Here is a 22,540-nt window from a genome sequence, read left to right on the forward strand (position 1 = left end):
ATCTGCTGTTTCTACCCTTTAAATTTGATCTATAATTGGACCTCCTTAAATGGTTCAGATAAGGCAGTCTGTATTTTCTCAGTGCAGCGTTGCTGTCAGCTTCTCCTTTTTCATTATACATTCAGCAGACTTGATAAAATCAGCAGGACACCTCATTTGAAACTGTTTAATCGCTGCCTTTTTCCTTTGCTAAACCATTGAGGTGGTCAAGCGATGTACACAAATCATTTTAAATAGAAAATATGGTTTTCTCTGTGACCCAGCTAAATAGATAGTGTTATGCAAAACAAGTTAAAAAGTAATAAATGCCAAAAAAATCTTCTAATTGGAATAAAAAATTGTGGGCAACTCTATATCTTCTCTCCAAAAGTAGAGTGTCCTGAAATATTGCCAGGACTATAAAGACAAGATGATGGTTTTCTAAAGATTCTCTGGTTTCTGAACAAAGCAAGTTTCATTTAAAATTTCAAATAGTGCTGCGCTGCCTTTACATCTATTTGAAGGGGGCCTGTACATATTCGTAGTGCCTTTGCACCCCACTTTTGTAGGGAGAAATTTGCTGTTCATTAATGTCTATACCGCATAACCTTTCAGCCATTTGCTATTGTGATAATAAATTTTTGTTTCTTTGTCTGTCATTTTGTCTACTCAGCTGTTAGTCTTCAAAGTACAAACTAAAAATAATAGCTCCAAATAAATGCCACATAATAAAGTGTTTTACAGGTGTAGCTGGAATCACCTGGTGGCTGCAGCTCGTAGTCCTATTACCATTGCTGGTGCGGTAGTTTCCTCCCTGCGTGTCAAGGTGACTCTGCCAGGGCCAGCTCATTAGAACCATCTCTTCTCTCTGACTGGCCTGGTGCTCAGCGCCCTGCCCAGCAACCTGCCAAGGCACAGTTGTGGAGCACGAGGCTCACGGCACAGGATATGTGAAATTATGTGGCATTCGCTTTTTGAAAAAAAATACAGATTCTCTATAAACTCATCTTCCTGCTTCAGCATTTCGTTGTAAATAATTTACTATTACTCCCGTCAGTAGTAGAAGTTGAGCCAGATGCAGGTTTACCCGAGATGGTGGTAAGTGTGACTGCAGGCTTTTGAAGAGCAGTGTTTACCTGGTTTATGTGGCCCTGTAGGATTAATATTTACACTGTACTTGAATGTGACATTGGGCATGTTTTGCCATTGTTGCTGCCCTGAGGTAAACTTGAGAAGCTGGGAGTTGGTAAACACACTAAAAATGCATGTTTTTCTTACAGGTTCTGGCTCCTTGGCAGCAATGGCTGTGTTTGAAGATAAGTTTAGGCCAGATATGGAGGTATGTAAGTCCCTGCAGCTTACCCTGTTCACGTATTTCTCAGACATTTGCAAATTGCCGATTTCTCCAAAGCTTGTGTGGCACTGTCGTTAGTTAATGCTTTTTGGCATAGACGTGGTGTCTGCTGAGAAGACCGGTTGCTCAGGGAGGGCCTCTCTTTGGAGCTGCCCTGCTGTGCCCTCTCTCAGGCTTGAGGGGCCAGCCCTCTTTGGCTCTTTGCTCTGGCCATTGGGCGGTTTAGGAATCTTCTTGGCTATAAATGCTGCTGCAATGCCAAATGTTTTCTGGTGCACTAAGCTTCGTGTCACGATATCTCAAAATGACAGGGTTTTTGCTGTCTCACTGAGACTAGTGAGTATATGTTTTTGCATGTCACACAGACCTGGCCTGAAAATGGGGGCGGTTGTGAAAGCCCCTACACACTGTTCTGCATTGGCGTCTGGTAGGCAGCGGGAGATGGGGACAAGGTCGTGTGTGCAGTGGACTGTTGTCAGTGTGGTGGATCTAGTGTCTCAGACATGCATATGAACAGAGACTGCTGTTCTGCTTTCTTTGGTGCTGAAGGGGGGTGGTATCTTCTGAATGACATTCCACCCAAGTCTGCTTTAATGATAGAGGTACCCCCATTAAGCAACGCCCTACCCCCCAAATCTCCAAGAACAAGCCCACAAGTCTTCCATCGTCATTGTCATAGGAGTGTGCAATGTGGTTGGCACTTCACGGTGCCAACATTGTTCCTCCTTGCCGCTGTCCCAGCGTGTGGGCACACAGTCCTGAAGCCAGCCTTCATCACCAGCTCTTGGTTTTTTGATAGATGTTAATTTTTGATGGAGAGTAGCCACTCGTTTTCAACAGTTAGTAGGCTGTTTATGAGTGGTTTACCCTATTTTGTAGTATGTGGGTTTGTGTCTTTGTAGTACTGTCTCGTTTAGATACCAAAGGATGTCTCTGGGAATTAGTATGTGACATGCTTTACGCCTCCTCAGCCTTAGAGAGGGTTGCATGTTTAGAAATGTTTGTCCGTTCACCAGCTCATTGTCATTGGAGCACCAAGTGTTGTTGGAGCCTGAAGCTTCCTCTGCCCTTTAGGTTTGGACCGAGCACCGTGAGAGCCAGCGAGCGTAGGGTCGTGGGTGCTGCTCAGCCAGCACAGGGGTCTCCTGCCAGAAGCCACGTCGTCCTTGGTACACGACGGTGGCACGCATAAGTGACTTGGGAGCAAATGGCTGGATTTCTTCCTTTCCTTAGACATCTGTAGGAATAAAAACACCTGACTAATGATAGGGTTTAGCTAGGTGTTTGATACTGAAAACAGTAGTGCTTTGCTCCAGTTAAGAGTAGTAAGCTGGTTCAAGTATCAACTATAAATGAGATTAGGATTGTGTTCTCATTTCTCAGTGTGAAAATTTATTCCCATATCAGCATTATTTTTTGTTTGGGGTTTTTAAATACAGAGAAAAAAGAAGATGTACTAGGTCACATAAAAAGAAAAAGGAAAAAGGTCTCCCAGTCTCGTAAGTGAAGGAGAGGCGTCCCCGAGGCTCCACAGCCCTGGAGGGTAACGAGGGGCGGGGGCCGGTGATGCCCGTCGGGGAGCTGCCGCCGTGATGTCAGGCCCTCTTTGAAACCACATTAATCTTTTCACATTTTCTTGAAAGCTTTGTCTATTTCCAGTTGATTGGGACCTCCATATGTTAAAGAAGAATGAGAATTGCAGAAAACGTTGAAGGTGTGGGGTATATTAAAAGTGACTTAATACTCTGCTAAAGTAATTTTACATGATTTGTTTAGAGTTTGGATTTGAAATTATTCAAAGGCCATGAATTTAATATTGATGTGATTTGGGGAAGTGAAGGGAATGTGATTCCTCCTTCAGTAACATGTCTGATATTGTCAGTCTGAAGACTGTGTTCCCCATCCATTTTTATCTGTAACTCAGAGTACTTAATGTTCTGAATTAGCTATGAGACTTTAAAACAGGTTGACCAAATTCCCCCTTCAGATTGATTACTCAAATTTCAAATTTATAATTTCAGATAACTTTATTCTCTGAGGTTATTGAAATTTGAAGCAGACTGACAACAAGATCACTTCTATTAAGGTGAGGGTAGCACCTGCTTCTCCAGTGGAGTCAGTTTAAAAGTAAATAGCAGGCAAATAATAGTATAGCAACTGTCAGTACTTTAGAAACCTAACGGCATGCTGATGGGCACTAAAAGGTTTATTGTGGCGGCCAAGCAGCTAACTGCTAGCCGCCCTGCTTCTCTTGGGAAGAGGAAATGACCCCGTCTCGGTGGAAGGCTGAGACTGTCTAGTTAGGTTGTGAGGACACTGTCTTAGTGACTTACTTCATTGTGAGAGACGGTTTGGCCATGGTGTCTTTTGGGTTCTGCATTTGCACGGAAATTGGGGAACATTTTTGGTTTCAAATTTCCAAACTTTATATCTTATGTCTTTCCAGAAGGCTGTTTTTCTGGGGCAAGAAACCCTCCATAACTTTCCTTGTCTATTTTGAGACCTCAGGGTTGGGTGGCTGACTGCATCTGCTCATTTCCTCTCGCAAGGGCAAGGATTCCGGATGTGCCTCAGACAGGAACCTGGGAGAGCGGCGCTGCTGTCCAGTCCCGCAGGACTGCAGGGCAGTGACTGCTGCACACCCCGCAGGGAGTTGTGTTGGGGGGACAAGTTTTAGGCTGTCATAACCATGAATGACAGGCCAGTCATTTTCAGGCCATACTCCTGAAGCAAACTCTTGGCCGTATTGTTAAAACAGATGAGTTAGAGGAAGACCATAATTGTGTGTGTGTGTGTGTTGGTTTCTTGTTTTTTTTTAAGTATTACAAATCTGTGCCAGGGATAGTGCTGGGCCCAGTTACAGTATTTATGGAGTGAAAGTCCCTCCCTCCTTAAAAACCTTGAACATTTGCTCATTGTGTTTAGCTGTGCTAAGTGTGGAAGCCACCAGCCACGTGTGGCCGCCGAGCACTCGAGTGTGGCCAATCAGAAAGGAGAGGGGCTGTAGAGAGAGACCACCGGATTTCAGAGACCTCCTACACAAACATTCTTTTTCAATCTCAAGAATATTCATATTTATTACATGTTAAATACAACACTTTTATATCGGGTTATATAAAAATACTGAAATTTCACCCAATCTTACTTTTTAATGTAGCCACTGGAACATATTTCTGTTGGACAGGGCTAGTCCAGCAGCCTTTCGTGAGCTTGTCATCTGCAAACCACATTTAAGATTTCTGCCATACCCAGAGCACCTGTACTTGTTTGAAAAAAAAATCAAATTAATTCACTGTTATAAGTTGAGGTATTGTTTACATATGATAAAGTGCAGTTTGATCGGTTTTGGCATCTGTAACTAACCAAGTGACCTGGACGCAGATACAGCTGTGGTGCGTGTCCTTTTCAGCCTGTCAGCCCCTCCGCAGGCACCGCCCTCGCACCCCTTCCCCACAGTCATTTCAGTTCGTCGTTTTAGTTTAAATTTGTTTTTTAAAATACGTTTATATGTATGAAATCTTGGCGTTCTGGTTATATTCTTTCCAAGGCCTATGAAAACAAGTGTGCACTATTGATAGCAGTAAAAACGTGCTCATGCGGCGCCATCATGGATAAGCCCGGGTGTACGATCGTCAGACTCTGGGAGACACAGGCCTGCCTTCCTGCTCCGCTTCAGCCCCTCTCACCTCCCCCTGTTACTTGGATGTACTGTGTTCTTGCCGATGAGTCCTCACTGCTGGCGTCTGCCAGCGGTGCCTCCGTTGCTTCCTCATTTATTTGTGTCCCATGGTTTTATGTCTGTTTTCAGAGGCAACCCCTCTCCCCACTTGCCTTTGAGAGAGGGAGATCCTTGAGGGCAGGGGCCTTGGAGTCACCTCCGTCTTTCAGTCCCTGGTGTTCAGGAGGTGTTGGTTGAGTTGAGACAGGATAACCCTGAGCTGGAGTAAAATCCTAGTCATCAAAAACCACCTGGGAAATGGAGGGACTTTCTTCCCATCTGGAAAGTGCTGAATTTTTTTTTGAGATAACAGAGGAAGATAACTGGTACACTTTTCAAATAATACACAGGATTGAGGTAGAGTCCACCAGGCAAACATCCCATTAAGTACACAGGCAAAAAGAAGTTGGGGCAAAAGGCAAATGCTCATTGGGAAATATAGACCAAAAAAAAAAGCAGAGCAGTGAGCCCAGCAGGGATTCAGAAATGCCTAAGACTGGCCTGCGCTGTCTCCAGTTGTCTGAGCCAGGTCCTCACTCAGGTAAAGTCCCTGGTTCGTGGTTTCAGAGAAACTGCCAGCCAGTCATGTGAGTTGAAGACATTAAAAATCTTTACAAATCCTCACCCAGTTATGGCCCTGATACTGCGTTTAGTGGTCTTGTAATTTTCATGTTCTTGTTTTTCTCTTTGCTGTTAGCCTGCAAGTCCTCCTAGTGTGGTAACTGGTACACGGTAGGTATTCAGCCTACTTTGTGGTTGAATGAGTGGATGACATTGTATCAAAAGCGACTTTACTTAATACGATAAATAGTTCCCAATATGATAACTTCGCCTTTAGTGTTCATAGTACTTAGCAGTGATAAAAATGAAGTCATAAAGTATGTATTACTTATTGGTGATAAATCTCACTTTATTTCTATCTGCAAAGGTGCTTATGCAGTCATTGCATATGTATCATCAGAATAGTGCATTTTGAAATGTGGAAATTCACGTAGTGACAGCTGGTTGGTTAGAGGTGTCTTGTTTTGTTTTGGTGGTTGTTTGGTGGTGATGAATTACATGGAGCCGTTCCCCAGCTTTTTTCCTCTGTTGTTCAGGCTGGTACAGGAGGTACGCCCCAGATTCTGGGTGTTACCCATAGGCTAGCTGGACAGGATACTAGTGATAAACCACCCTGTGGCCTTCTGAGTCCATTTTCCAGTTAAGTGTAAGGAATTTGACCATAGTACTTGGAATATAGTATTAGCTTCATGGGAGTATGTATCTTGAAAATTGCTAAAAGTGCTGAAATAAAAACATTGTATTTTAGGGTGGGGGGAATTAAGGAAATGAATCAGATAACAGATTTTCCTTCCATCTTGGGGTTTTCCTTCCATTCCGTTTCATTGTAAGAAGGAATGTTTTCATTTGGCCCAGTGAGAAATTTAAACTCTTAAAGGTTATAATTCATTAAAATGGGTAGAAGATTAATATTTAGTCTGTCAAGATCAATACTGCTCCCTCTTTGCGCTAATTGCCAGATTCACGTGCGAGGGCCGCTGAAGGGCAGTGGTGTGCGGCAGGACCCTCACGTCGCAGGGAGGTGGTTCAAAGGCAGGCTGTCCTGCACCCTCTGGTATCGACTTGCAAATTAGCATCTGGAATCTAATTAAACAAGCTTAATGAAAGTAGCAGCTGAATGCTGCTGGAAAAGACAATCAGCTACCCCCTTCTCTGATACATATTCTGTACTATTGAAGTTGGTCACTAAACATATCATGTGAGCACAGTTAAAAAAATTAGCATTTATTTGAAGAGTAGAAACTGTTTTCATTCTGTTATGCGTTTGGCGTGCTCGGGTGTCCCCTGAGAGCCGTGCCACAGCAGCTAGTGCACAATATTTAAAAATCCGTGACAGGCAGTAATAGCAACTTGGAAAATTCTTTTGCTAGAATCTCAAGTTGAGAGCTGCCAAAAGCTGAGAGGATCAGATCTGCAGTGGCAGCTGCTGTGCCCTACAGTTAGAATTCTAGACTTTGAAGATGCTCAACTTAAAGAAACGAAGACTGCAGGCTTAGCCAATTTTTGCAGGTTTCTAGAGCTCTGGCTCTCTGCCTTTTGAAGATGAGTTGCTGAATCTTCTACCACTGCCTGAGGCGTGCTAACACCAGCAGGGTCTTTTTTCTCCTAGTCCTAGTGTGTCTTCAGTTTAAAGTAGCACATGCTTGGTGCCAACTGTTGTGGTCCTTTCCCTGGTCGCAGTACCGAGGGGTGAGCTCTTACCCTGTACCCTTCAGAGAGAAGCTGTGAAGGTAGGTGGTGACGTATGCAAGTGCCACTCCAGCTGTCTGATTTATGGAGTCACACTTCATCACTCAGCAAGTGCTGCTGGCCTCTGGGAAGCCCTTATAGATTGCTGACGATGCGAGCTGCTCTCTCCCCAAAGGCTCGTGGTTACCTCACAAACGTGATGCCAAACACCTAGCTGTGGAGGAAACAGAGTTAATCTGTCATTGCAGGCAGCTATAGATCCACTTTAAATAATGAAAGACTTGATACCAATATGGTATCCTGACAGCAAGTCTTAGAAGTAACTCTAGGGTGTTGGGTTTTTTAAGTCCTGTAATAGAAAGACACTGAAGTCACCATTTCTTTGTGCTTTGTAGATGGACAGTAGTGTAAGAGCTTGGCATTATTTTGATTAAAAGCAAAAAGAATCTGTTCAGTTTGGCGAATAGACTGCTCCCACAGGAAAGCATGGAGCACGGGTTCAGTGTGGTCCGACGGAAGGGGCCACGGGAGCCCGCCGAGTACCCGGCTGTGCGCATGCTTCCCCGCTCTCTCGGTGTGGCTCTGGCCAAGCCATGGCCCTGGACTGTCAGTCTGGAAGATGACGATCCAGAGACCATCCTGCAGGTTGCTGTCGGGATTGGAGGAGGTCTGTAAACCACTTCATGTGGTGGTGGTCACGCAAAATTGTCTCTGAAATACAGCAGCTGCTTCTGTTTTTATTCAGTAGGAGGATACAACCACCACGTAGCAACATCTAGCATGATTATGTGTAGTGGCACAGGCTTCGTGATTTATAGCATAAGGTAGGGAGATATGATTCTTCTTTTCCATCTGAACGCTTAAAATCGGAGACAGCCCTATGCACTGGTCACAGTGACAGAGGAAGAAGCCTGTGTAATACACACTACAGGCTGTGGGAGGGCGTGCCCTTTTGCTGTGGGGGAAGGTACTGTAATCACAATAGCTGGTGCTTGTTGAGTGCTTCAGCTGTGTCAGGCTTTGTTCCAGCTGCCTTTTCTGCATTATCTTACATTTCAACAGTCATGTGAAGTGTGTACATAATTATACCCATTTTGTAGAGAAAAAGTTAGGAGATAGTGAGGTGTCAAATACCTTGCCTGAGGTACACAGCTAGTCAGTGATGGACTCGTGGTTTCAACCCCGGTCATTCTGACTTCAGAGCCCTCTGATGTCATAGATGATGCTCTGCTCTTCTGCTTCCTGGCTAGGCCTGCGATTCTTTGACAGCAGAGCGGGGAAAACATCTTATTCCAGGTGAGCAGAGCTGTGGGCTGCTTGGTCTGTTTCTTTTCTCTGGTGAGGTCTTGTGAAGACAGCAAGTAGCTAAACAGGCATTGGAAGAAACCCAGGAATAGAAAGGTGCAAGGAAGTTGGAAATGCAGAGACACTGGGAAGTAGGAATAAGTCATTTAGCTGTGGAAGATACTTTTTTCTCTTTGAATTCTAGATTTGTCTTCACCTTCTAACTGTTTTGTACCCCAAATGTCCTGTGGTTGATTCCCCTTCCCCACCCCCCTCAGTTTTCAGATGTCCTGAGAGAGCTCTTCTTCTCTGGATGGTTGGTGTTAGGACAGCGTGGCCCTTTTCAGGTTTAGGGACGAGACCAGGTAGCTTTCAGTGTCAGTGAATGGCATTTGTCTGTTTGAGGCAAATCATGAATAACTTGAACAAAAATAAAAAAAATAAGCAAGACCATCATATTTGAATAATGAGGTGCTCTTTTTTTTCCCAACTGCCAAAACTTTTTAATCTTTGTCAACAATTGTTCTGTCCTCCGTCCTATTTAGGTTGCATCTGTGCGACTCCGAGCTCAGGAGCCCTGACAAGCGGCATATGAATTCTGTATTCATTAGTGATCTTGATCCAAATGCCTCTGTCCCTGCCACGGGGGCTCAGGTGTGGAAGCTGCTGGCTAATCCCACCAGCTGACATTCAGAGGTTTAATGACTCCATAGGAAGGTGACCACTTGCTGGGAGGTTTGCTGACGGAACCCACGCAGCAGACAATGGAGATCAAGGAAGACTATCAGTGTTTAGCCGAAGCACCTTCCCGTGCAACTTGAACCCTGTTGGCATCAAACAGAGTTTTAAGTAAATGAAAACTTAAAAAAAATCTGACCTTCAATAGCTATCATAACAATGATACTCCTGTCGGTATTGATATTGATGGTGTTTAAGACTATTTTTCTTGTGCCACTTTAATAGGTGTCAGTTTAATGAGCTGAACTTGACTCACTTTTGCAGATTTTTAGATTTTTTTTTCTAAGATTTTATTTATTTATCTTTAGAGGGGAAGGGAAGGAGAGAAGTATCAATGTATGGTTGCCTCGCATGTGTCCCCTGCTGGGAACTGACCTGCAACCCAGGCATGTGCCCTGGCTGGGAGAGATTTTTAGATTTTAAGGTTATGTTGGTCTGTTTGCTACAGCTGTTTAGGTATCTTGCGTGTCTGGGAAAAAATATATAGTTAGAGCCAAAATTCATTCTTACTAAATGTTTTTAGGGCTTCATGCTGACGTTTGTTTGTTGTGATCTCTAGCGTTGAGAAAGTGACTTGTAGACTGTGAGGTCTTGGGCTGCCTTGTGAGATGTCACTAGATGTTTTGACGTTGTTAAGTCTAAAAATGTTGGACGTTTTACTGTTTTAATAACAGCTTTATTGAGATCTAATTTTCGGTGATAGAAGTTACCGACTTTAAGTGTATGATTCTGTGTTTTGGTAAATTCAGAGTTGCACAGCTGTCACTGCAGTTAGTTTTAGATTATCCTTGTCACCCGTTTCTGTCTCGGGGACTGGCCTGTTTCGGACGTTTCTTACGGTGGGGACCGTGCAGTTTGGTCTTTGTGACAGGTTTCTCGAACTTACAGTGCTTTCATGGTATTTCATTCCATGTTGTTGCATGTAGCGGTGTTTTATTTCTTTTCTTACGGTTGAATAGTATTCCAGTGTGTGGACGTACCACATTTTATTTAGTCAGTGTTTGAATTCTTTTCACATTTTGTTGGCTCCTAGGAGTGATGCTGCTGTGGACGTTTGTGTAAAAGATTTTGGGTGGACGCATGTTGTTCTTTTTCTCGGTGTAGACCCAGGAGCGGGATTGCCAGGTCCACGTTCAACCTTTCAGGGAACTGCCAGCCTGGGCTCCCCAGTGGCTGGGTCACAAGCAGCGTGTAGAAATGTTGACTTCCAGCCCTTGGCAGTACATATCTGTCTTTTCCATCGTAGCTGTCCTGGTGGGTGTGAGTTGGTATCTCATTGTGGTTTTGCTGGATTCCTTACCGCTTAAGAACTAACGCAGCTGTGGAGCTGTTTGGATGGAACTGTTGAAACACTCAGCATACTTCCTTATGTACTGGATTTGGGCAGTGACGGGATTGGTTGTGCATTTGTTTAAATATTGAAAGGTCCCTTGTAGAGGCTGTCTCTGTCTGTTTGCTTTTGGTCCTAATTCCTGCTTATTAACTCTCCTTAAGACCTGAAGAATTAGACGTAATAAATTGTGACTTTATTTTTTGGTCAAAATTTATTAATTTGCCTCCAAAATTTTCTCTCTAGTTGTATTTAATGTAAAACATTCGTTTTTAAAGATGTCAGAACCCAAAGATTTGATTTCTGGGACCCTGATTAGAATTATTCTTAGTAGTCATATCCAGTGGAATTAAACAGTTAGTTTTAGAAGTGAACCGATAATCAGTGGGTGACTTGGAGAATTACCATTAGACCTTTAGAATAGACGGTAATGAGAAGACCCTGTTGGTGGTTAAAGCTTCTCACTAGCATCAGATACGTGGAGTTGTCTTCCTTTTAAAAGGTGAGTTTTTTCTTCTAAGTTTGAACCCACTGGTAGGCCAACCTTAGAGAGGCAGAAAGGGACGTCTTCAATTAAGGTCACTCCCTTGGACCTTCTTGTTCACATTTTGTCTTTTTTTTTTTTTTTTAAGATTTTAATTGATTTACTTTCAGAGGTAGGGAAAGGGAGGGAGAAAGAGAGGGAGAGAGAAACCTCAATGTATGAGAGATACATTGATCAGTTGCCTCTCACATGCCCCCAACTGGGGACCTGGCCCACAACCCAGGCGTGTGTTCTGACTGGGAATTGAACCTGTGACCTTTTGGTTTGCAGGCTGGTGCTCAATCCACCAACCAGGGCTTCTTGCCCACATTTTCATTTTGTGCAGTTTTATAGGGCAGATAAAAGTTTTCTTTGTTTTATCCCCTGATGGGTTCAGGAGCAAGACTTTGCTGTCTACCATACAGAGTTTGGCTTTCACATGTAATTGTTTTTCTCCCTTTGGTCTCTAGTGTTCTCTAGCCATCCTTGACCTAGGAATTCTGACCCCATCTGTGTGGTCCTCATCTCTGTGTCTCTGGAGCCCCGTTTCATGGTGGTGGCTGGTAATCATTTCCACCCTTGCCATTGTATCCTGCCTTTGATAAAGTTGAAGTTCAAAGTGGGATTTGGGGGGAAGGGAGTGAAGGAAATATCAGAGACTTTGTTTTACTCTTTCTGTCTAGTCTCAGGAAGTAGAGAGTATTAGATGGGAGAAGGCCAAGAAGGAAAGGTGTAGTTTACTGAAATCTCCAGGGAGCTGGGAGTGGGTTCCTCTTGGGGCTCGGCCTCTGGAATTCAAGAATCAGCAAATCTTAGGAAGGTGACCTTGGATAAAATTGGAAGTCCTCTGTTTCCAATTTTTTGAGGAATAACGAAAATATTACAAACACTATAACTGCCATCACTAATGACTTTGAGAATTCTTTGTTGACTTTTCTGCCAAAAATATTTCTGTGCAGTCACCCTGCGCCGTGTTCTGCCTGCTGTGTAAATACTGAATGCCTTTTCTTACATAGTCAGCGTGGAAGCGGTCAGCAGTTACTGAGCACCAGCGGAACACAGGGCGTTGCACTGGGTGCCGGGACCCAGAGGAGGTGTGGAGAGGCCGTTCTGGGTGACGGGGGAGGTCCTTGTGCAGCCACCTGCGGAGTAGATGGAAAAGAAGGGATCATCAACTCTGCAGTAAATAGGTCATTATTTGTGATGCATTTCTTTGGAGCAGGTGTTCCATTTGAAATGTTGTCACTTTACATGTTTTCTGCCGCTGTGGAATGCGGGGGGAGACACACTGCAGAGGAGAGACGTTTCGCAGAGTGCACCGCTTGCTGCACCTGCGGCAGGGGTCCAGCAGACAAGACGTGGCTTCTGTGTGGCCAGAGACGTTTTCATCGGAGAGGCAAGAGCTAGGTGCAGGGACGATGTTGAATAGAAATAAATGTGTAGTGACTTTCAGCGGCACGGGTGGAATTAGAAGGAAAGCATTACAGCTAATAGAATATCCGCATCACAGTGTCAAAGAGAAAATGGACTTCTTTTTCCATCTCTTCCCAAATCGAAGTGTCTCTCGGGGTGCTAACTTGGCTCTCGGGGACATAATTTAAAGCACCAAAAATGGCCTTTATCTCAGTTTTCTTTTTCTTTTCTTTTCTTTTTTTTTTTAATTTATTGAGTTATTTTTCAAGTACAGTTTTCTTTTCTTTTTCTTTTTGAAGAGTTTATTTATTTATTTTTAGAGAAGAAGGAAGGAGAAAGGGAGAGAAACATCAGTCTGTGGTTGCGTCTCATGAACCCCTACTGGGGACCTGGCCCACAACCCAGGCATGTGCCCTGACTGGGGATTGAACCAGCAACCCTTTGGTCTGCAGCCCATGCTCAGTCCACTGAGCTACATCAGCCAGGGCTCAGTTATCTTTTTCTGTTACTCGGGGAAAGCCAAGATGTGGAATGTCGTAGCTTCTTGGGAAAAGAAATAAAAGATGTTCTTTTATTCACTGATTTCATTGTATTTTAGAAAACTCATTTTGTAAAAGCTTTGAGTCATAACCACTTACAGAACGGTGGTTGATTTCAGCGGACATGGGGAAGACCCCCGGAATTTTACGACAGAAGCGAGGCAGCATCTCGCATCCAAGAGGTCATCTGTGCTCGGAGGCTTGCAAGCTCCTGAACACGGGCTTCCCACTTCTTATGTGCAGGTTAGAGAGACCCAAGAAATGAAATACAGGGCCGAGTGTAACGGATGGTAGCTTAGACTCTTATAAGTTTTGCCTTGGCAGATAATTTGGCATAAATTGTTAATGTAAATCTGGGTTAGTGGTGAAGACGTTATTTTAGTAAAAAAGATAAACTGCTGATTAATTCAGCATAGAACTCAATTACAAATTGAAAGTGTCTCTGCGGGACTCCCGGACCCTAAAGACAGCAGATGTTGAATTGATACTCCAGCATATTTCACAGCGGTATGAAATATTAACATGGTTTATTATGCTTGTGTGGTGTGCGGGATCGGGGGCGGGGGAGCTGGGCATTCGGGTGAGCGGAGCAGCCAAACATCACACGTTGCTAATATACACTGAAGTGTGATTAAGAATTTTGGGAAAGTTTCTTCTTATTTTTTTTTTAAATCAAATAGCTCTGTGGAAATAATTAAGTTTAAAATAACATTTGGGCTAAATATTTAAAGATGGTACCTATGTACATTTACATTGTACATGTAAATGAACATAAAAATGGTAAACTCACTAACACAGAATTTTTAAATGGTAAGTGGGACCACTACCTATAAGAGTAGGGAAACTTGAGGGCTTGAACTGTATTTTAATGAGTTAATTGTCAGCTTTCCTGGGCTGGAAGGTTTTCATGGGCTGCTGTGCTGTTTTTACCTTCTGATCTAAAACATATGGTAATTTCAAAATGCCCCTATAATTTGCACCCGCAGAGAAGTTTCATTTCTAGCCAAAAAAAAAAACACCCCAAAAACAAACAAAAAAGCCTTCACAGTTTTCATATATCTGTATCAACTCAAGGGGGGGAAGTCAGCAAATTTTATGTATCAGAAGATCTGAATAAATGGAACTGCCAATATCTGAAGGGCTTGGCAGTTCTTAAGAGGCATGAGAATAAAGTTGGCTTAGATGAGATATTTCAAAGCCGTTACTACTATTATGACAGTTTTTTTTTAAACTTCACAGCCTATATTAAGTCTAGGTTTTGCTAGACAAAGTAAAAACAGTTCCAAAAATAGCCAAATGGTTACGGTAAGAATGAGTGCACCCTGGATACACTTTGCTATTATGAAGGTGTTTTTAAAGTTTTTTAAAGATTTTATTTATATATTTTTAGAGAGAGGGAGAGGGAGGGAGGAAGAAGGAAAGAGGGAGAGAAACATCAATGTGTGGTTGCTTCTCAAATGCCCTCTACTGGGGACCCGGCCTGCAACCCAGGCACGTGCCTTGACTGGGAATCGAACCTTTAGGTTCACAGGCTGGTGCTGAATCCACTGAGCCACACCAGCCAGGACAATGAAGATTTTTTTTAAAAAGTGCTTTCTCAAAAACTTTTGAGACATACAAAATTTGGTAAAGGCAGAAGGAACGGTGAGCAAAGAAACCAAAAGTTTCTTGGTACCTCCATCGCAAGAGAACATTTTATATCCATCTGGGAGTGGGCGTTAAGGCTTTTTGTGAATGTTGAGAGGTGGTGGTCCTTCTGAGATACTAAGGGTGCCCTTGCGTGCCATTCACCAGGTGTTGGTGATCTCCAGCCAGAGGCAGTCTCTGTGATGGTTATGAGACACGACCCTGTTCTTAGAGACAGTTACAGCCTGCAGGGTGGGCAGGCCCACAAGCAGCTGTTGAAGTCGCGATGTGACAAGTACGGGCGAACAGTAGAGGTCAACACAGAAGAGGATTGGTAGGCTCTGTCTGGGGGCGAAAGATGGCCTCAGAGCAGGTGACTCCTCTCTTGAGATTGTTTTGTCTTGGGTTTGTGGAAGGAGTGGGGCAACGAAGCTGATGAGAAGGACAGGAAACCATTCCAGAGGGGAGGTATCACTTCCAAGGGTGTGGGGCCTCGCCTGCTCTAACTTCCTCTCTGATTGAGCCTGGAAGCTCGGACAGCGGAACATCATTGGAAATAGGAGAACGAAACTCCAGACAGTGTCTAAAGTTGTCTGGGCGGTCATTTCCGAGCCAGTGTGGCCTTTTAATTAGCATCTGCTCTTCAGTGTGGGGTAAGGCCGAGCTTAGCATCCCTGTCCCTGCATGTGAATATTTAGTTTAGAAAGCTGCCACATTCCATTAGTGATGGTCGTGTTCCGGCAGTGGGTGCAGGAGCTGTGTAGACTTTTCAGATGTCCTTTGAGATTTCCGTTGCAGTGTAATTGGGAGGTGCTGGTACTTAGTGTGTTGTGCATGGCAGAATGGGAGATTGCCTGCCGTAATGAGAGCCCAGCAGCACACCGAGGGGAGGTGCGGTTTTAACCTTAACAGACAGTGTTACTTGTGGGTTTCTGGGAGGTAATTTATACCACTCCCGCCTCACCCTGACATTGTGCAGAAACAAAAAATGTTTAAAAATGGTACGAAGTTGTGCTAAATAGATATTTTAAAATTCCACCTACTGGTACAGATTTTTGAAAATATTGGCCATGAACATTGCATCCATGGGATGCGATCACACTAGTAGTTGTCATCCTGTCGTGGAGTTGAAATGTAGTTTTGCTAAAATTGGCACTTTGGGTGGTGTCAGAATATTAAAAAGATTGGAGGACTCATTAGGTTACATTCGAATACACTGGTTTCTTCTGATCAGATCAGTGGGATCGGGTGGTCAAGGAGTAAAGAGGACGTGGTGGAAAGTACGTGCATGGGCTTTGAAGAGGTCTGGTTCAAAGGTTTTTGCCTCTTGTGCAACTCCTGTAGCCCTAGTTCACAGAATATAAAACTCCTCGGTAAAATGGGCTTCTGCCATTACTTGAAGGGAAGGGATTGGCGGGCGGACTGTGTCCGTGAATTGCAGTCTGGCTTACCAGAAGTTTGGTCTCTCATCCTCAGCACTGCTTGCTGCAAAAGGGTAAAAGAAAACTAAGGTGCACTTGGCTTTTTTTGGTCAGTTTTAATTAAGATGTACAAAATCAGCAAATAGCCTGATGGGAAAACTCAGTTAAATGCTATCTTTTTTACTGACATGCAGGATGGTTAAAAAACAGTTTGACTCATTCTGTTTGCTAAGAGGTTTTATACGTGTATTTTAGGGAAATGTCCAATATATTGGACACTGGGCTGATACAGTGGATTCGATGGGTGTTTGTTTGCTTTGGGACTTGACCAGTGTACTTTCTGTATTAGAGACATTCATCTGGATGGTCTTAATTTTGCCCTGGGTAACAAGCCAGATGAATAATGTAATGATAAAGTAGCACTATTCAAGTGATATATTTGCAACTTTGGGAGAATTTTGGAGGTAAACTACTTCATAAACCCACTCTTACCTTGCCAGTTACATCTTGGGGCTAGACAAGCACCATCACTTTTTTGGAGACAAATTGCTGGGTGGTTCTGTTGTCGGGAATGACTAGAACGTGGGCTCTGGGGCCAGACAGAACTCTGTTGGATCTCAGACCTTCCACTCGTTGGCCACGTGCCTTCCCATGAGTCACTCCCCCTCGCGGGGCCTCCGGTTCCTGGGTTTGTAAAATGGGCAGGCGGGTAGTGCACACCTTATAGGGTGGTTTGGAAGAGTGAGCGGAAGAGAGTACTTGGCACAGACCTGCTCACAGTAAATGCAGGTTCCTTCCTGCCTTCCTCTGGAGCAGTATTTCCGGTGAAATATAGTGAGTGGAAATGCACCACTTTGGACGCTTCTTATTGATGGAGCAGCCTGTTCTGTGTGGGAGATGTGCACGTGAGCACAGCGTTTTATGGCATCACTTTGAATTTCATTTTCACCATAATGGCTGCTGCTTTCGTAATTGACTTGCTTTAAATTGGGGGTTGAAAAAACGAAGTACTGAATTATTCTGAGCTGCCCCTTGCTTAAGAAATTCTGAAAGAGTTGGGGTTTTGGTAACTCTGTGTGAATATTGGAGAAAGGGTCAGGATCAGGTCAGATCAGCATCCACCACGTGCTTCCTGCCTACCAGGCCCCGCTAGCAGTGTCTCCTGTGCAAGTCCTTGGTTTAACCCTCACGACCGTCTTGGTGCTAGGTGGCGTTAGGTCTCTTTTGTAGATGAGGAAATGGGGACTTAAAATGTTGAATGACTTTACTACCACAGTCAAGTAGCTCATAAGTAGCAGGACTAGATTCACACCCAGATCTCTAGGATGTTTGTGCTTTTGAATTTTTCACCTCTGCCTCTGACCTCCCCCAGCTCCTATCTCCACCTCCATGATCGATGTAATGAATGTATCTGTCAGCCCCAGAAGTTAACGTATGCCCTTTTGGAGGGCTCCCCAAGAACTTAAGTAACACACTCTGAGAACACACCCCCTAAGAACTTTAAGTAACAGAGTGTGTCTGAAGGCTGCGTGTGCCTGGGTCCCAAGAATGGGTGATCACGCAGGGGCCCCGCGGAGAAGAATCCGAGCAAGGAGCCCCTCAGGGTCTGTGAGGAGCTGCTGCGTTATTGGGCCTGCCCTCTTCTGCTTCATAGCTTCACCTTGCACGTGGCAGACCCTCCCCTTGAGCTTCCTTTTTTTTTTTTACATTCTTTTGGTTCTTGCTTTCATAGTTAACCAGTTCCTCACACTTTTTCTACCACACACTCCAGAGGCCAGACAGGCGTGTTTTGAGAGCCCCGCCACCACTGAAATGGCACTAAGACGTGGGTTCCAGCCTAAGGTTGGTTGGTTGTTCAGAAAAACCTCAGTGTACTTAAACTGGCTCTACTTTATCTTGTCCCTCTGTGGTGATGCCCGTAAGAGTGCCTACCACAGAAGTGTACCAGTGTCTAGAGTATATAATTAAGTTCATCTCTGTCTCCCATCAACCCACTGGAAAAATAGCTGCCAAGAGTTACGTAGGCCTTTCTGTGAAGGCCAAGTTTGTCCAGTTCGGTCAGGGATGCCTAAGTCCAGGTGACACCCTGCACCTTCCCTCTGCTGCATCCACCTGCCCGTGCTAGGTGTTGCGATCACCTGCCGTCCTGGCCCTGCTTTGGCTTCTTCTCCCCGGCTGCTCCCAGGTTGCAGTTTCAAACAGCACAGGTCTAACTACGTCATTCACCAGCTGAAGGTGTTTATGTCTTCCCACTGGCTAGTGTGGAGGGCCAGCTCTCTGTGGCTCGTGAGATTCTCTGGTGTTCAGCCACACCGAACTTCCTACCTGACCGCACCTTTATCCTTCCTGTTTTCATGGCTTTACACCTGCCCTCACTTCTGCCCTGTGGCTCGGCTGCCATTTACTGGTGTGTCAGGAGGCTGCCCAGTCTTCATCACCTGTGCCCCATGGGACCTCTGTACATCCACAGTCCCACTGTCAGGCCTGTCTCTGAGAAACTGTCACCCGTTGTGGTGAGCTCGTCTGCATTTCCGCTCTGGACTCTGCACTCTTTGTGGGCAGGGCCCGTGTCTGCTCAGACCTTACCCCAGTGTTTGGCCCGGTATCTGTGCAGAGTATTAGCATCGGGTCCTCAGTAATGCTCGCTGAACTAAGCTGCCCGTGCATTTGTTTCAGGGGGTTTGCATCACTCAAAATTGGCTTCACATGTGGCCGTCTTTGCACTTCCTAGAACAAGGGTGCTCTGTACTTCCTTGGTACCTGTCCAGTCCTTCCTGACCCTTAAGAGCCTGCAGAAGCAGGATTGCGCAGTGTGGTCCCAAGCATAGCCTTCCCACACACACCCTGACTCGGCAGGGCTTTCTCTCCCCAGCCTTCGGAGTGGGATGCACGCAGTGTGAATGTGCTCTTCTGTTTTATCTTTGTTGTGTGCCCAAGGAGCAAATTCACTTCGTTTTCCCCCGCCTGTTTCCAGGTGATAGCCTTTTCAGCATCTCAGGAATATACTGGCAGAGTTATCCCAGTGACTGCATTGTTTTATGGAGAGAGAGAGAGAGAGAGAGAAATATTATTAAGATCTTATTACTACCTGGGGCAGCTTGGTTTTCATTTGGAGGGTTGTTGAACATATTTCTCACTTTCTTTAAACCCAGTCTTGTTTTTTTCTGATTATATTTGATTCAGTGCAGCCTCGCAAATATATATTTGTATATACATATGCTGCGAACACTGATTTCTTCTCCTTGTGGAGAGCAATATGTTCCCATCTCTCTTGGTCCTTTTCCCTCTGGAAGCGTAGGTGTGTTTCCTTCTATTCGCTGTCTCAGAGTCCAGTGAAATCTCTGGTCCACCACTGATTTTCCTGTGGTGCGATAGGCAGACAGGCTTTGGCGATGCCAGGTACTGAGTTGGTACAGATCCCCGGCCTCCACTTATACACAGCCATGTGCCTTTGGGTGCATCAGCCAGCTTCAGCTTCCTCTGCTGTACAGGCAGTGATTCTGAGGATAAAGGAAGTAGCATAGGGATTGGCTTAGACCCAGGGGTATGGTAGGTTATTTCTCTCACATCCTTGCCTCTTTCCTTCTACCCTAGAAGTTGCTAACAGTTCTTTTTGTAAAATCTCTGTCATGGGCATTCTTGTCCCTTTATTCTTCCCAACAGCCCTTGGACAGAGGCACTATTCTCATTCTTCTACTGGGCAGCCTGTGGCTCAGAGAGAGGTAAGTACTGCATTCATTAGTGACCCAACTCTTCTGGGCTGCTCTTATCTGTGATGCTCCGTGAGAGCCTGGCATGGCCCACTGTGGTTGTGCAGCCTCGGTCCTCTCTTCTCCTAGCCCTGAGTCTGATCAGTCGGACTTCGCTTCGTTCAGGAATCTGGGACAGGCCAGGCGGGCAGTTCCTTGAGCATTCCTGCTGAAACCCTTCCCATCCCTGCTGAAAACTCCTTAAGTCACCCCTGCGCTCAAAGCCGATTTGCCCTGCGTGTTTGCATTGCCCAGATTGTGGGTGCCATCGAAAGTTAACGAGGAAAAACGTGATGGCACCAGCGAGGCCTCAGAGACCGTCGCTGGTTCACTGCCGTCTTTGGGCACACCCCGCAGCAGCTGCAGCTTGATTACGCCCGACAGTGCCCGGGTGCTCGAGTAGGTGGACTGTGTTTACCCAGACAGCTGCAGCCGGAAACGAAACTCACACCCCTTCGCTTTTGTTGCAGAGCCCTGCCTAACAAATTAAATTAACCTTTTCCACTGTAAAATGCTGGGCCGCGCTGGGACACATCAGGTCTGTTAACACCGTGCAGGAGGCACACTGCTTTGGCGGGACTGTTTTAAACACTTCTTGAGCTCTTTAAATTTTATTCAACCATCAGCCTCGAATGACTCCTTCAGGATGCATCAGTGGCACAGTCGGAGCCTCAGTGTGTCATCAGGCTGCTGCAGGTCGCCATGTTCAAGCCTCTCCTCTGCGGCGCCTCCCTGTCCTGAAATGCGCTGGTTCCCTGGTCCCCAGTTGGGGCTGGTGCAGCTTTGGAATTCCCATTTTTAGTATTCTATCTCATAATTAATTTTGTCTTTTAGTTTGGCAGAGCCATGAATCGTTTGAAGTTGATGTTTCTTTTTTTTTTTTTCATATGTTGACAATCCATGCCAAGCAGTGTGCTAGCTGCCTGAGGCGGCGTGGTTTTAGTGCCCTTCCCCGAGACCTGGCTCTCGCTGCACCAGGCTTGCGCCTGCTCTGCTGCAGGTCCTGAGTTGGCAGCAGCTTGTGCCGTTTCAGATCAGAGTGGCAGGGGAGAGTGCAGGATGTTCTTGAGATGAACGCGGACTGCTTCAGTTCCTACTGAGTAGAACCTTAGTTTTTAGTAAAGGAGAAGACTGGTATGGACTAAATGTCCTTATAGATTCAGTAGCAAGTAGGAAAAGCGGTGACAGTTGTATGAGAGGTCAGCTCTGATGCCACCTGCATCCTCAGTCCCCTCGAGCAGAGGTAGGAGAGCCGCTGTCGCCAACCCCTGTGATGGTGGGACTGAGGATGGTGTGATGCCGGGACAGCGGGCCAAGGGCGCCGCCGCAGTGCCCTGGAAACCAGGAGAGCCCCAGGGCTCTGTTCCTCTGAGAAGGGCCGAGTGTTTCTTCTGTGTTCAACCCCCTTAACGTCAGCTCCTCAGCTACATAAATTAAATGTTTTCTGGTATGTAACCAATTTTATTCTTTTTAAGAATTAAAAGTATTTTAGTTATAAATTGGTGGTTTCAAATGACTTACCATATATACATGTATTTTCACATGCCAAGTCTGTATCAAAAATAATGGTAGGTTCCTAGTCAGATGCACATGTCGTATGTTGCCTGTCCCCAGGGTAAGGCACTGTTCAGAATGCGAAACTGAACAGCTCGGTGGAGGAGGCTTATTTAAAGGGCATTAATTTGATTCTGAGCTGTCCAGGGTGCCCATTGGCTGGGCACCTACATTGTACTCTGGTGACATCCCCAATCTAAAAATCACTTAAGCGGGAAGAGAAATTCGATTATAGCTGTAGACAAGAGTGATGTGGAAAAGTTTCTTTGCAGCACTGTTTTGGACCTGCGCCGTGTGGATGCCGAGGTAATCTATCAGTTTGTGAGTGTCTACAAAATGCAACTCTCTAGATAACAGGTTTAAAGTAAAGATTTAATACGGTCTCCATCTCCTATGATGTTGCAGTGACAGTTTAAAACTCATTCTCTAAATCTCAGCAGACTTTATAGCTAGCAGTGGGCCAATATAAAGTTTAATAGCATTACAACACATAAATCATCTTTTAAAGATGCTACTAGTAGCTCCAATATTAAATGCAGACAATCGTCTGCGTTATAAATAATTTATCAAACACCATTTCAGATTAGCCTTCCATGCTGAGTTATTTATTTTAGCCTTTTCTGTATGATTCCTAAGGCACTTTTTGAAAGATCCATTACTGGTCAGTTTAATGAACTTGGGGGTCTGTTTTGTCCCCTCAAGCACTCGGGTACAGCTGTGGTGACCATTACATGGCTGGCGTGGACCTCTTTGTGCCTTTTACAAGTGCTGCCCATTTGTCATGTGGCGGTAAATGGAGCTGCACATTGGAGCCCAGGGACGCATTGCACGATGCAGTGATGGAGACAAACAGATAGCTCTATAAAGTGCTGCTTGTCACAGCCGACGCGCCGTGCAGTACATCACTCTTCGTGTGATCTCATTTAAGAAGCAGGGGCGGCCCAGGGGACTGATATTCCCGGTTAGTTTGGTCTTTGTAGCCATAAAGCAGGAAGTGCTCCTTTTATATTCTCTGAACTTTTAGGGAGTGTGCTTTTTGCTTGGATTAATTATTATAGGGAC

General features: G+C 45.0%; 1 protein-coding gene across 1 annotated transcript in view; it reads left to right on the forward strand.

Annotated features, from left to right (window-relative positions):
- Positions 1-22,540, forward strand: part of PSMB7 (proteasome 20S subunit beta 7) — a 53,878-nt gene that overhangs the window by 24,046 nt on the left and 7,292 nt on the right. Inside the window, exon 6 of the mRNA XM_037163682.2 lies at positions 1,260-1,318. Coding sequence (XP_037019577.1) covers positions 1,260-1,318 — 59 coding nt within the window. The remainder of the gene's footprint in view (positions 1-1,259; positions 1,319-22,540) is intronic.

This window comes from Artibeus jamaicensis, unplaced genomic scaffold (genome assembly GCF_021234435.1).
Source record: "Artibeus jamaicensis isolate MK-2021 breed Jamaican fruit bat unplaced genomic scaffold, CSHL_Jam_final contig_471, whole genome shotgun sequence".
Taxonomy (NCBI): Eukaryota; Metazoa; Chordata; class Mammalia; order Chiroptera; family Phyllostomidae; genus Artibeus; species Artibeus jamaicensis.